Genomic DNA, 15,417 nt, shown 5'->3' with positions numbered 1-15,417 from the left:
AAATGTAGAAGTTTTTCAGCTGTAAAAAGTCCAAAGGCCAACTCAAAACACACACTCGCTTCATACACATACCCCATAAACAACCCTTCCCGCTGAACAGCTTGTGGGTGAACAGTCATTCCGGTTTCCTACCATACTGCTTAGGTCATGGGTAATGCAGCAAGACACAATGTTCTCACAGCAGGGCCCAAAAGCTGGAGCTGATTTACCCTCACTGCTTCATATGGTAAGCATCCCCATCCACTCAAAAAATTGACAAGGCATATGAAACAAACATCCTTTTGGGCATCATCCTTTCATCCATTTACCTCCTTCCACCCACCAATCTTTTGTACTCCCTTCACTACTCAACTGACATTCCTTTTGAACCCAAGGCCTCTTTCACCCCATCCATCCACTTCTTTTTTTTTTCCAAAGTTCACTCCATCTGCTTATGCTTTCCATTATTTCTGCTATTTCCTACTTCCATATGCCCAGATTGTCTCAGTATTCTTTGATCTACACTTTCTGACATCTCTTTCCACCATATTGTCTCATCTCTTATTTTTTTAGGTACCCATTCTTATAACATCTATCATATTTCTCACACTTTATTTCAAAAATATTCAGTCTCTATTATATTCCAAGTCTGCTCCATACAATGCTATGGTGGCAATCATTCCAATCTTCTCTTTTCATTGCTCCCTTATAGGGGAAAGAAGCCTATTGGTATATATAGAATTTTCATTCCTCCCCGAAATGTACTTCCTTTATTCTATACTTCACCTCCACATCTATTTCCTGCAACATGCAACCCCAAATACTTGAGTTTCCACTTCCTCCACCTCACAACTTTCATGCTCACATTCAGCCTACTACCACAATTACTTCTTGTACATATCATTACTCCCTTTAGTCAACATTTATTCTCAAAAACCTTTCAAAACTAGTCATACATACATATACCAAAGGCTTTTTCCCCCTTACACAGGGGGTAGCCAAAAAGAAAAAGCCATAGAAATCACTCCTACCCATTTCATTTCCCATATATTCCACTCCCCTTCCTATCTTGGCACCTCCTGGATGACTGGTCATCCCTGCATCCTGTCCAATGCCCTGGGTCAGAAGCAGTGTCGCAAGACACAGCACATCCACAGCAAGGCTGCTTTATAAAACTAGTCACCCAACCGAAAAAATGCAAGAGGGGGGGAAAAAAATTGTGGATGTCATTACTATCCATGACAGTCACATTTTTACAAAGTTCTGAGTTCTATTCCAGTATTATGCAAACACATTTTAGTGCTTTTCAATTTTGCATCTAAAATATTTATTTTTTCTATTGAATTGTTGTTAGGTTAGCTTATATTAGGTTAAGAGCTATTGGACAATGTAAATCTATGTTAAATATACATGTTTGTGTGATTCTGGAATTTTACCAAATCCTGAATATTTACTGGAATATGTAACATTTGAATATTCTTTTTATTTAAATGGTTTAAAGAACACATATTGCAGTTTAGTGATTTTATTGTGCAGCTGTCATTTTGAGCTTCATATTTTTTTTTATAAAACATCTTTACCTTGTACACTTTTTGTAATACTCATTTTCCTGTAGATCCTTCCCTGCTGTGTAAAACTATATGTGAAGCTACACAGTTCTGTTGGTTTGTGCCTAGCATATCCAATAGGATGCCTTTTCCTTGCATTACCTGAGATTTTTATAATTCTAATTTCTTATCCATTCTACACATATTTCCCTTCTGATTATATTTACATGAACTTATGTGTTACACACAAAAGCATGAATAAATCAAATATCTATCTCAAGTGAGATATTTAACTATCTTGTCCTTTTCTATTTTCTCTTGCACTCATCACTGACTTGAACCTTCAATCATGAAAAAGATTTCTTTGAAATCAATTAGACTGTATGTGTAAAGTGTACACTACACATAATTAAGATTTCTTTGAAATCAACTGGATTATATGCACATGCATATATTGAGATTTTCTGACAGGTTGATGGGAGTGAAAAAAGAGAACACAGGAAACTTAGGCTGAGTATATTCCTGACTAGTTTCGCAGATAAGCTTTGAAAAAGTTTATCCACAAAACTAATCAGGAATAAACTTAGACTAAGACACCTGTGTTTCCTATTACCACTCACATACATACATAGATACTAAGGGCATTTTTTCCACTTATAAGGAAGCTGGTTGAATCAAACCAATTCTACCCAGAATTCAAATGATTAAGGCGACGTCAATATGCACACAAAATGTACACTTCATTAACACAATAATTACAAGTTATAACAAGCCAAGAAAACAAGTAGTCCATGAGCACCATTTTACAATGAGAGTCAAACTTCATGCTGAGAATTTCTCAACTGTTCTTTCTGAAGGGCAAGTAACTGCATCTTTTGTTTATATTCTTCTCGTCTCATTTTCCGTTCCTCTTCTGCTTCTTCCTGTTTCCTCTTCAAACCAGCTACTTTCATTTTATACTCCATCTTTCTCATTTCAAATTCCTCCACTCTCATTCTATGGGATTCTCTGAGAAATTTTAACTTTTCCTCAGCAAGCACTTTTTCTATTTGAATTTTTTCTAGTTTAAGTTTATTTAACACTTGTTTTTTCACTGTGTCACTTTCATCTTTGCCAAAACCATCTACATTTTTTGGGTGTCTTACATTAAGTGAAGAAATTCCTGAATTATCTGTTTCTAGCTTGCATGAAGTTGGGGAAGGCAGGGAGGTAGGATTAGATATATATGAAGTTCCAGAAAGACCAGCAACTTCCAGGGATGATGTTGAACATGTTGAGAAAATTGAGGTGGATGTAGTACATGACGTGGTAACTGAACTGCCTGTTGGAAGAATCTGAGAGGGCTGGGTGGCTATCATTGTGGGTGTTACTGTGCTGGGTGAGGGAGTATTCAAAGCAGATGCTACACTGGAATTAGGGAGTACTGCTGATGCTGGTAATATATTTGGAGAAGGTTTAGGGGCAATAAGTGGCATTCCTGGTGAAGGGTTGATCATACTTGATGATAATGGGGATGAAGGAACATTAGAAGATGTTGGAGCTATTATACTTTGAATAGGTGTTTGTGGAATAATGCCTGGGGTTGCCTTTGGTGCAAGCAATGGCTTGCCCGGGGTAGGATTTATTAGTGTTGTGGCAGATATTGGGGACACAATTGCAGAAGTACTTAAAGTAACAGCAGGTGCTGTTTTAGGAGCAATGACTGTTTGCAATGAGGAGGGTGGAATGACATTATGGGTGGTTTTGGGGGCAATGACAGCTGGTAACGTAATAGGAGTTAACAAACTTGAGATGGTCTTTGGGGCAAGGAGGGGCTTGCCAGGGGTGGGATTTATCATAGTTCCTGAGGAAGGTGAGGTAATCATGTTGGAAGAAGGAACTGAATTCATTATAGGCTGTAGGGTACTGGAGGACTTTGGAGCCAGTAGAGGCTTTCCTGGTGTCTGAGCAATCATGGGTGCAGGTTGTGGGGCTATCACTGAAGGAGAAGACTGTGGCCCAATCATGGCTGACGCGATTGGAGCACCACTAACTACAGTTGAGACTGGAGTGGAGTTCACACCAGAACACCCAGCATTATTGTTCATTATGGTTGAAAAGAGTGATGCAGGTACTGTGAATATAGTTGGGGTATTTGAAACTGAAAATCGAGTGGGAAGGGCTGGTGCAATAGGAATAGGCATTTTGGATTTGTTCTGTGCAGTTCCTTGATTGTAACGATTGTTTGTGTACACTAACGCTTTGGCTGTATTTGAGGAGGTCCTTTCACTCATGTTATTTGAAGCAAATGGAGATGCACTATACTGTGAACTGAATACTGGCTGTGAAGTTTCAATGGACTGTGGTTCCAGAGGTCCAGCAGAGTCCATGTGGAATGCATTCATATCACAGGCTGTGGATGAAAGGTTCAGTATATTAGCTACTTGCATCTACTGACAATTCAATGTGCTGTAACTCTAAAACTAAATTCTAACCAATAATCAATCTTAGAATTACCAATGAGAGAAAGGGTGATACATATATACATACATATACCAAGGGCTTTTTCCCCCTTACAAGGGAGGTAGCCAAAGTCAACAGGCATAATTCTCCTCATACCCATTCCACTCCCATTCACCACCCCTCCCTCGCTGAACACTGGTGATATATATATATATATATATATATATATATATATATATATATATATATATATATATATATATATATATGCATATATATATATATATATATGCATATATATATATCATATACTCACACACACCAAGGGCTCACCCTTAACCACCCCTCCCTCCCTCCCTCTTGTCTTGGCTCCCCCCTGGATGATGGGTCATCCCTGCATCTTGCCCACTGCCCTGGGTCAGAAACAATGAAACAAGACACAGCACATCCACAGCAAGGCTGGTTCATTTAATTGGTGACCTCCCCCCCTCCCCTCATGCAGAAAAAGAAATGGGGAGAAATCCCTTGGGCCGCAACAAAATAACATTCACACATAACCACGCCTTAACATCCAACCCCCACCCCCTTCCATGCATCACAGCATCATCCATACACAACCATTCTCCACTCACCCCAATCTTCTTTCTCCTTTACTTCCTCAACAGACATCCCTCTCTTGCTCGATGCTCTTTTTACCCCATTCTTCCATCTCATCCTCAGTAACCCCCTCACATTCACTCCACCCACCTCTGCCTTCCACACTTCTTTTACTAATCTTCCATCATTCATTCTTCTCTGTGTCCATACATACATATACCAAGGGCTTTTCCCCCCTTACAAGGGAGGTATCCAAAGTCAAAGGCATAGATCCACTCCAAACCATCACAATACTCTTTCATCCACCCTATCTCCCATCTCCTTTTTCACCCCCACTCTCCTTCTCACCTTATTTCTCATTCTATCCAACCTTATAACCCCTACCATACTTCTCAGACATTTCATATCAAACATATTTAAATTCCTCCTCTTTTGTTCTATATTTCATCCCCATACAGTGCTGTTGGCACAATCAACCCTTCATACCACCTCCTCTTAGCATTCATTCCCAAATGTCTATTTCTCATTACAATTTTTAATCCCCAAAGGCACTTACTTGCTTCTCCACCTCCACTCCCTTTCCCATCAAATCCAACACCAAGTATTTAAAGCTACCCACTTCCTCCAGCCTCTCTCCTTTAATACTCACTTCCAAAGTGCTGCTATCCTCTCCTCTTGTATATCTTATAACCTTACTTTTACCCACACTTACCTTCAACTTCTCCCACACACCTTCCCAAACTCCATCACTAACTTCCTTAATCCCCCTCTGATCCTGTTTACATACACAAATATACCAAGGGATTTCTCCCTCTTACAAGGGAGGTAGCCAAAGTCAAAGGCATAAATCCACTCCCACCACATTTCATCCCCATATGCTCCATTCCTATTCACCACCCCTCCCTCCCTCTTTTCTTGGCTTCTCCTGGATGACAGGTCAGAAGCAATGCAGCAAGATACAGCAGATCCACAGCGAGGCTGCTTCATTTAATCAACAACTCCAACTCTCTGTCCCCTCGTGCAGAAAAAGAGAAGTCAGGGAGAAATCCCTTTGGGCTGCATCAAAATATCATTCACACATACTCTCTCTCCCCCTACTTTAAATATATATACATAATCATCCTGGCTGTTACTGGGGTCGATCCCAGCGACAGTCAGTATGATTATTTTTAAGATTTCACTGTGATGAGTGATTTACTCCAAATTAATATAAATATATACACAATACACACCAAGGGTTTTTTCCCCTTTATAAGAGAGGTAGCCAAGTCAAAAGGCATGTACCCACTCCTACTCATTCCACCCTCTTTTCTTAACTCCTCATGGATGAAGAGTCATCCCTGTCTCCCGCCCACTGCCCTGGGTCAGAACCAATGTAATAAGACACAGTATATCCACACCAAGGGTGCTTTGCTTAATTGGTGAGCCCGCTCTCCATTCCCTCATGCGGAAAATAGAAGACAGGGAGAAATTCCTTTGGGTTCCTTCAAAATATCTTTCACACATAACCACACCCTACTCCCCCTGCCCATCCTCCACCACCTCTCTTACTTGCACCACAGTATCATCTTTACACATCCATTCTCCACTCAACCCTATCTATATACAAAGTGCTTTTTCCCCTTTATAAGGAAGATAGCCAAATCAAGGACAGATACCTACTTCCACCTATTTCATTCCCATCCACCACTCCTTCCCTCCTCTAATCTTAGCTCCTTATGGATGACAGGTCATCCCTGTATCCTAACCACTGACTTGAGTCTGAAGCAATGTAGCAAGACACAGTACATCCACAGCAATACTTCTTAACTTAAATCAGCAACGCCCCTTCTCCATCCCCTCATGCAGAAAAAGGGAAGATGGGGAGAAATCCCTTCGGGCTGGGTCTAAATATCATTCACACATAACCACTCCCTCGACCCCTATCCCCCACCCCTCCCTTCCTTGCATAACAGCATCATCTATATACAGTCACTCTCCACTCACCCCTATCTCCTGCCTTCTCCATTCCTTGCTCAACAGATATTTCCCTCTTGCTCAATGCCCCATTCACCCCATCCATCCATCTCATCCTATTGCATACCTTCCCAGATTTCTTCATTAACTTCCTTAATCCCTCCTGTGACCCTACCACAAATGAAGTGTTTTCAGCAAATAACAAAAGGCTCACCTCCCACTTTTCTCCATTTTCTTTAACCACTTCCATACAGTGATGCCTATGTAGGTGTCATGAGGAGCAAGTGGGTACGTGATGATGCCGACGTCGGCGTCTTGATTATACTTATTGTAGTTGTACCTACGTAACCTCCATTCTCTCTAAACTGGCTTCATCATATTTTCTATGGTTATCAAAATTCACGGGTGAAAGAGAACGAACAATTGAGCTCTGACTTTATTTTTTATAATGCGATTATTATGACGCAACATCGCACATCGGGCAGCTAATGCTGCCCGACGTGCGATGTGCCCCGGAGTGAAGTGGTTAACCATCTCCAGTCCCCTGCCTATTATCCTTACCTTTACTTCCTGCACCACCCCATCCTTGTACACATTGAACAGCCATGGCGACAAGACACATCTCTGACACAATCCCATCTTTACCTCAAACAACTCACTCTCTTCATTTACCATTCTAACACAGGCTCCACTATCTATCTATATATCAAGAACTTTTTACCTTTTAAAAAGGAGGTAGTAAAGTCAAAGGCACATACCTACTCCCATCCACCACTACCTACCCCTCTGCCTTCCACACCCCTTTTACTAATCTTTCTTCACTCATTCTTTCCATTTGTCCAAACTATCCCAATAATCTTTCATCAGCTCTATCTGCCATCTCCTTTTTCACTCCCACTCTCCTCCTTAATTTTCACTCCATCTAACCTAATAACCCCTACTTCACTTCTCAGGCATTTCATCTCAAACACACTTAAACTTTTCCTCTCTGGCTCTCTTTAAATTTCAAGTCTTTGCCCCCACACAATGATATTGGCACAATCACCCCTTCATACTACTACTAATAAAAACTCTTGACTGCCCTTAGCAGCTTTCTCCTAATCCCATGTATCTGCAAAACCTTCCACAATGCCTTCCTGTCTACCCTGCCTTTTCCAAATCCATAAAGGGCCTTGTTGTAGATGTGCTGTGTCTTGCGACACTGCCTCTGACCCAGGGCAGTGGACAAGATGCAGGGATGACCTGTCATCCAGGTGGTGCCAAGATAAGAGGGAGGGTAAAGGGTGGAGGGAAGTGTACTAGGGATGGAATGGGTGGGAATGGTCTTTATGCCTTTTTCTTTTTGGCTACCTCCCTTGTAAGGGGGAAAAGGCCTTTGGTATATGTATGTATAAAGGTTCAAAAAACATTCTTACCTTTTCCCTATCTCCTTTAAATTATGTGTGCATGTGTGTGTGTGTGTGTATATATATATATATATATTATATCATATACATGTATAATCATATATACACATAAAATTTGTAACTTCTACTGACGAAAAAACTTACAAATACCATCATCCTCATCTTCGCCACCAAGAAAGGTATCAGAGACAATCACAACAGACTCTGGCTCACATGTTGCAAGTATGGACAATACCTCATCAATCTCTTTTTCATTGTTTTCAGAATTACTGCTAGGCTGCCCTCTGGAAAAAAAAAATAGGAATGTTTAATTCTTCTTAGCCTACAGCTGAGCTCAATTACATTAGACATTTACAAGCTAATAAATATAATCAGTAAATAACCATCATTTTACCAGAACCCTAGACATTGAATGTCTGCATTACAGTTATGGAAACAAAACTAAAAATGAGAATACTAGTACTATAATTGTGAGAAAAAGATGAATGTGCTACTGTTGATTGAAATAAAGTTGAATGGGAAAGGTAAGGTAGCTTGTGAGTATGCTCAGCAGGGTGCATGGAATGGAGAGGATATGTGTATGGATGCAAGGAAAGAAATGTCACCAGGGATAAGGTATATAAAATAAGAATATTGTGTGAAAAATGGGTGTTTACCTGTATGCATGGTCTTGGTAGTGCATGAAGTGCGGAGATATTTGGAAAGAATGTGAATGTATTGGTGATGGGTGATTTGAATGTTTGAGTACATGAACCAGTAAAGTAACTGGGAAGTATGATGTGTTGGGGAAGGAAATGGAAGTGGAGAAAATGGTGGAGATATGTATTGAAAGAATTAATGACTGCTAATACCATGTTTCAAAAGAAAAATTTGCAAAAGTATGTGGAGGCCAGCATGGTTGGTGGTAGAGTACTTGACAGAGCATTAATGAATTTCTTTAAATTCACTGGCTGAACGGTTTAATGCATTGCTACTTGGGTAATGTTGGATTAGAGGTGGATTGAACACTGTTTTGGCAGCAATCTTGTAGTATGTGCATACTACATTAAATTCCTTGTTTCAAAAACCCTCTGTAAAGTGGCACCATCCTGGCTCTCTCTAAGAGGGGGTGTCTATAATGTTAAATCACCATCATATATATAACGACACACACACATAGGTATACACACAGTACATCTATCTATATACCAAGGGCTTCATCCTCTTTATAAGGGAGGTAGCCAGTCAAGGCAAGTACCCACTCCCACCCATTCCACTCCTATCTATCACCCTTGTTTCCCTCTCATCTTAGCTCCTCATGGATGAAGGGTCATTCCTGTCTCCTGCCCACTGCCTGGGTCTGAAGCAATGCAGCCACACATTTTCTGCACAGAACATAGAACTTAAAAATGTCTAATAGATTTTTATAAGACTCCTATGATTCTGATGTTTGTTTTCATTATAAGCTACCATTCCTGAAACCCCTAAAGCTACTATTTAAAACACCTATGTGAGGCAGCAATCTGTAATCCCTGGAGTCTGCTTTACCCTCTGCAGGAAGAAGTGAAAATAAAGAAGTATGGAATATGAGTCATGAACAAGTAACAATCCAATAAAATTAACAGAACAAGGAAATGATGTATAGATTTTAAATGGAAAATCAGTTGTCATCACATGTTCATACATGTTCTTATTGATGAGAAAGCTGAGTTGATGGATGAACTCAGTGAATGCATGATTTAGTGAAATGCAATAACAAATGGTATCTCACAATTTGAAAAAAGTTTGCTGTTTGTAAAAAGTACCAGAAGACTGATGAATTTACTTCAGTTACCAAACTTAATACCTTGGGCATGCAGAAAAATAGGTGTAAACTGCAACAATCATAATCATTGCACAGAACACATTTCATAAAAATTGTACATGACTTTGTGTTTGGTCTTCATTCTTCAATGGAAGGTGGAAAACAACCATAAGTTCATTCAAATATATCAACAATATGAAATTTGGGATGTAAGCTAATACCATGAATCTCATCTATCAGCTGTTCAGTGGAACTACATACTATTTAATAACTGGTTACCTTATCTGATCTATCCTTATGTCTTGGTTCTTGATAACATATTAATCTCTATACTCTTTAAAACATAAATTTCCAATTATTACTGTAATTCAGCATCAAACTCAATACTCACAAGGGTGTCCGGTACCCTCTTCATTGTCCAATATGTTAAAAAAAAATATTTGCAAAATTAAGGTATACAAATAGACTAATCTATTGATGCTCTAACGAACCATCACCAATCAATCAATATCAAATGTTGACGAGTTGTCATGCACTCATACTTTCTGGATAATTTGAACAAATTCCCTATACGTTCAATGGAAGCTTAAGACAGATAAAAAATATGTACATCATTACAACAAACATACAAACTCACTTCTTTGATAATTTGTCTTTGTAGGTTTGGTTATCCCAACTTTGTTTCAATCCGTGACTCGGTCGGGGCTGAACATCGGGTTGGGCACTAAATTCGGCTATGATATTTTCCCATGCCATACGCTTAGGTTTCATAGATTTCCTAATTTGATTTCGCTTCAACAGTGGACCCTCTAGGCCCTTTATGGGTTGTAATGGTATAACTTTAGTCCCTATCTTCGTCTTTGCACCATTTTTGTCTTGTTTCACTTTCAGTGTTTATTGGTGAAAATAATTTGTTTTGAACATTACTTGGAGTCCCGCATTAATTTAAGCGCCAATTTTAAAACTGAAAAAAAATCGTCAGCTTGTTTGAATCCACAATGTTTGTTCTTTATTTCTTTTACAATATTTGTTCTTTATTTTTTGAGTCTGAGAAAAGTGCGACAGGTCCAATCGTTCAACTCCCCAAGCATGAGTGAAGATCACTCACTTTCATATCCAGTATCATAAGTATGTTTGACCGTTTAACAGAATTAATTTACTGGACATATATATATTAAATGAAAAGAAAATATGAATGAAGAGTCACCATTTAGTGAGCCATTTAGAAAAGAAGAATGAATACTGCTCACCTTGTTGGCATTTGAATTGATTTCTAATTCAAAGTCTATTCATATTGCCGCACGAGTTAGGTCTCTTATATAGATGGGTATCCCAGCAGACACCTCTGTTGGTATTCACCCTATGCCCCCAAGATTCAGCCCATTTTACAAATGTATCCATTTTCCAAAGGATGTTTTTTTGGGCTATGTGAGTAGGTAGTGACATCATGTAACGTGTCTGATTTCAAGGACGCAAAACTATAACCTTTAGATAAAATTTTAGGTCAAAACCAAATAATTTATATTCTAAAGTCTGCCAACCACAATATTGATATAAACAAGGACAAGGGTAGGTTCCAGTACTGATCCATCTAGAACAAGCGTTCCTAAATTGCGGGTCATGACCTCCAAAAGGGTCATGAGCATTTTTCTGGGGGTCATGTATGGTCCTACTGTACATTCAGCAACACAAACCCGAGTATTGATTTACTTGTTAAAAATACATCCTTATTAGAATGCATGATTAAGTCCATCCTTATATACAAACATGAATAAATGTTGAGAAACCACAATCTTTTAAATTGCTAAATAATGTATCTGCAATATTAAAAATTAGTACGTTTTCAGAAGGCCTATAAAGGTGGGGATCATGGTAGGTTTGGTACTTCTGATAAGGGTCACGTACTGGAAAAGTTTGGGACACATTGATCTAGAACGTCTCTACTAATTCCAACTGGTGCATTCTCTCAAACACTTATGAGTGTTGTAAGGCTAGAGTTATAAGTGGCCAGTTTTAATTGCGTACTGATTACGATACATCAGTGCACTCTGAAAGATGTGAAAGCAAGAAGTCATTTGCATGCTATCATTACGCTTGTAAAGAAGGTGAGAGGACGAAGTGAACAAAGAGTCTTTTCCGAAAAGGCAATACAAGGGGTATGCCATAACCTCACCACACTGCTTAACAAAGTACCAAAAAGGCTGTTTAGTTCATACTGCTGGAAGAGCTCAGGTTCTTCAAAATCTTAATAACATCCTATTTCATAAAATAGACACCAGTAAGTTCACTATTCCACGTTTGGTGATCATCTGGGTTATTTGGCAAAAATGTTAAAGAATGCCAATGGAAAAAGTCGACTATCGACTATTAACATTACTAATTCTACATCCATTGACTTAGGGTGATTTCTGTACTAAAGGATCTGGGACAGAGCGGGGGGGTGTAGGAAATCCTAGCTGCAGGGTGACTATATAGTGTTCATTCCATTGATCACATCAGATTCCAGTCAAAGAAAAGTCTACGATCTCTTCGTGTCCCTTTTACCTCTGGCATGTGTTCGCCCGTGGCTTAACTGTTTGAAAGTAATAAACTATAGTCTATAGAAAATATTGAAGAATCTAGGTAATCATTCACTCAACTGGACTTGTCAGGGACTAACTTTTTTTTAAATAATTTTTGTGATTTTCAAATTATAGTTATTATTTTCACAAATTAGTTAATACTGTATTTTTGTATTTTTTTTTTTTGAAATATTACATTGCCTTTATAGTCTGTTAGTACAAAGCAAGCCAAAGAAAGTACCACTTTAACATGAATAGTTACAGTAATTATTTGGGTGGAGATATATGGGAAACTGTTGGATATTGTATTTTACAATATCTTTTGCTGTCGTTCCCCACACATTTTGACACTAGAAAAAACAATGTTAATCTTCTGAGTATCATAAAAACATGTAAGTCTAGGATAAAATCAAACGAGAATAATAACAACGAATTGTTGGGTATTATGGTCAACAGAAGAATGCAGTAAAATTAGAAATCATGGAGCAGCAGAGAAAAGAAGATCATATTAGGTGGAAGAAGTAGTGAAGGGACTCCTTTAATAGAGATATGTCAATACTTATTGGTAGGAGGGAAGATCAGCTTACTTTATGGAAAGTACGCCAGGAACCTGAGATGCAAAATGCTAGGTAAATCACTTCTATGATGATTTTTGGTTATGACTCGGATTCAACTGATCAGATTGACGAAGTGTTTAGATTATATTTATTAGGATGAGAGAAATGGCTCGCGTAAAATAAACAAACAAAAATAAATAAATAGATAAGTAAACAAAAAATAAAGGTCAACTGAGAAGGTTTTGGATTTCTTTATTTTTTGTTATTTCATGTATAAAAATATAACTTAGAAGTTAGAATACTAAAATACATGTTTTCTATTTTATTTTATTCAAATAGCATGGCCTTGAAAATGCCTGATAGCAGACGAACTTTTCAATGTCGTAGTTACATTTTCCACCGCTAGGGTATACTGATGACGTAACAGCTGTTGTTTACATTCTTCAACATGGCCAGCACGCAATACAAAAGTGACTTCACATCGAGTGAGAAAAAGATTTATCGGATTTGGATGCCCTTTCGTGTTCCAATGTGGGTACGGTACAAGGATACATGTAACAAAAATATATATACAATAGACTATGTAGAAATGCACATTTTTGTAAATTTACAGCAAAATGAATAATCATAAATTGGTACTTTTATTTCTTTCAGGCTGTACAGGTATCTTGCCTATCGTAATTTAGTGGAGTGTGTTGGCAACGACTGGGCAAAAGAAATTGCCTGTCCCTTCCAGTGTGTGTCAGAGACCAAATTAGGAATAAATGGCCTGCGCCAGATGGACATTACACATGATTTTAATAACCCTCAGCAATGACTTTAGTTCAGATTACTGGAGTTATATTCGGAGTACTATTTGTCCTTGGTATATGAAGAGTTCATATACTTTGTTTCTGGATGATACCAGACTTCTCTTGTTTTTCATACTTGGAACAGAGTGGTTTAGGAATTTTCATCGTGGACTGAAGTTTGGCATCTCTTGCAAGTTTGTATGATGGATATTCAGAACACAACCTCAGTGATTCACCAAGTAAAATCTGTACATATTCTGTAAATACAAAATGGAGATTTATGGTTTGTACATCTTATTGTTTAATTTGTCATATCAGAACAATACAATGTTTTTAGGCAAGTATTATTTTTGGATTTATCACATTGCTCCAGTTGGAAGCCCTATGCTGTTTCACAGTTTGGATGCAATATATAGCACAATAATACTTCATACACTCACTGTATGTTAGATCAACCTTCTTCTTCACCACTCCAAGACTTGCTTTGGCTTTGGGATAAGATATTGCACATTGCGCCTCTCCGTTTTTTTTTTCTTCCAGTTTTCTGCTTTTTACATGAATTTTCATTGAAATGAAGGGCAGCAAGTAGTAGTCTGAAAGTGGAAAACTAATAATGATAATTTTCAATCACTATGCATACATTCTACCATTCTCAATATGAATTCAGCCCCCTTGTGCCTGAATTACCGCAGTGAAATTAAATTAAGAAATGCTTGAAGTTACAAATGTACTTACCTTTCTTTCATTGCTTTATAAAAAAAAAAAAGTGCCGAGACTTGGGAGCAAAGAAGTATATAACCTTGTGATACAATTTCAGCGTTGATTTTTGTTGACAAGGCAAGAGCTGACCGATATCCCTAATAAGTGCTTTCTGCGTTACTATGAAGTCAAGCTCTGTGTGCTTTTGAACCTGAAAGCAAGATGATAAGCAGGTTGTTGTGTGGTGCACGATTGCTAAGCAGATGTACATCTATGAAGCAAGTGCAAAGCTAAAAACATGGTGCAGGGTTGGTAGTAGCTACTATTCCCCGTCAACCAGTTCTACAATCTACATGCCAGTTCCTTGCCAAACGCTTTACTACAGTTTGTATAATAATGATGATAATAATAATAATAATAATAATAATAATAATAATAATAATAATAATAATAATAATAATAATAATAATAATAATAATAATAATAATAATCATAAACGCCAGGTTCACATTGTCAAAGATTGTTAAATTTTGTTACATTGTGTAGAAAAGAGGACGAGAATTTGATCAAATATTTGACAGTGTGAACTGGGCTTATTACCATCTTTCAGCCATTCCCTATCGTCAACGGGCTCGTGCAGACATGTTGGATATATTTCACCATGGCCTTTGTGTTTGTTGACAAGGCCAGGGTCTCACGTTTTTTTTTTTTTTTAAATGCTTCAAACAGTTTCGTTTTCAATTCAGGCTTCCATGACTCGTGCCATCTGTACCGAATGATCTAGTCCTTTTTGCGATTAGGATCTTTCGGAAAAATAATGAAAATGAAGTCCATCCACAGCAGAAAGTTTCGTCGAATCACTGCTACAATTTGCGGCGACACAATAAACCATTTTCGAACTAAATACTTGATAAAACCTTGCTAACACACGGAATATGGAAGATCACTGGTCAAATTGACAACGCACCATGGCATTTTATAGTGCACGAATATGGAATGCATCAGAATGTAAATAGCGAGACTGACGTCACAGCTGATAGAGCCTTATTACGAGAACAGCCGAAGATCAGCGAAGGAAAAGTTCGTCTGCTACCTATAT

At 38.2% G+C, this 15,417-nt stretch overlaps 1 protein-coding gene across 1 annotated transcript; it reads right to left on the bottom strand.

Annotated features, from left to right (window-relative positions):
- Nucleotides 1–1,467: 1,467 nt before the first annotated feature.
- Nucleotides 1,468–10,601, bottom strand: LOC143029158 (uncharacterized). The gene is made up of 3 exons (XM_076191636.1): nucleotides 10,348–10,601; nucleotides 8,072–8,211; nucleotides 1,468–3,918 (listed from the first exon to the last, which is right to left on the bottom strand). The coding sequence occupies exons 1-3, from the start codon at nucleotides 10,479–10,481 to the stop codon at nucleotides 2,342–2,344; spliced, it is 1,851 nt and encodes a 616-aa protein (XP_076047751.1). The 5' UTR covers nucleotides 10,482–10,601; the 3' UTR covers nucleotides 1,468–2,341.
- Between the last annotated feature and the right edge of the window lie 4,816 nt (nucleotides 10,602–15,417).

This window comes from Oratosquilla oratoria, chromosome 10 (assembly GCF_046742065.1).
Source record: "Oratosquilla oratoria isolate Oo_2021 chromosome 10, ASM4674206v1, whole genome shotgun sequence".
Lineage (NCBI taxonomy): Eukaryota > Metazoa > Arthropoda > Malacostraca > Stomatopoda > Squillidae > Oratosquilla > Oratosquilla oratoria.
The sequence above is the reverse complement of the archived record's forward strand: the minus strand, read 5'-3'. Positions and strand labels throughout refer to the sequence as shown.

Excerpts from the sequence above, each read along its gene's own strand:
- LOC143029158 (XM_076191636.1), bottom strand. The coding sequence starts at position 10,481 with ATGAAACCTAAGCGTATGGCATGGGAAAATATCATAGCCGAATTTAGT. Across the intron at positions 8,212-10,347 it reads AAAGACAAATTATCAAAGAA|AGGGCAGCCTAGCAGTAATT; the intron begins GTGAGTTTGTAT and ends TTTTTTTTCCAG. Across the intron at positions 3,919-8,071 it reads AGATGAGGATGATGGTATTT|CCTGTGATATGAATGCATTC; the intron begins GTAAGTTTTTTC and ends TTTCATCCACAG.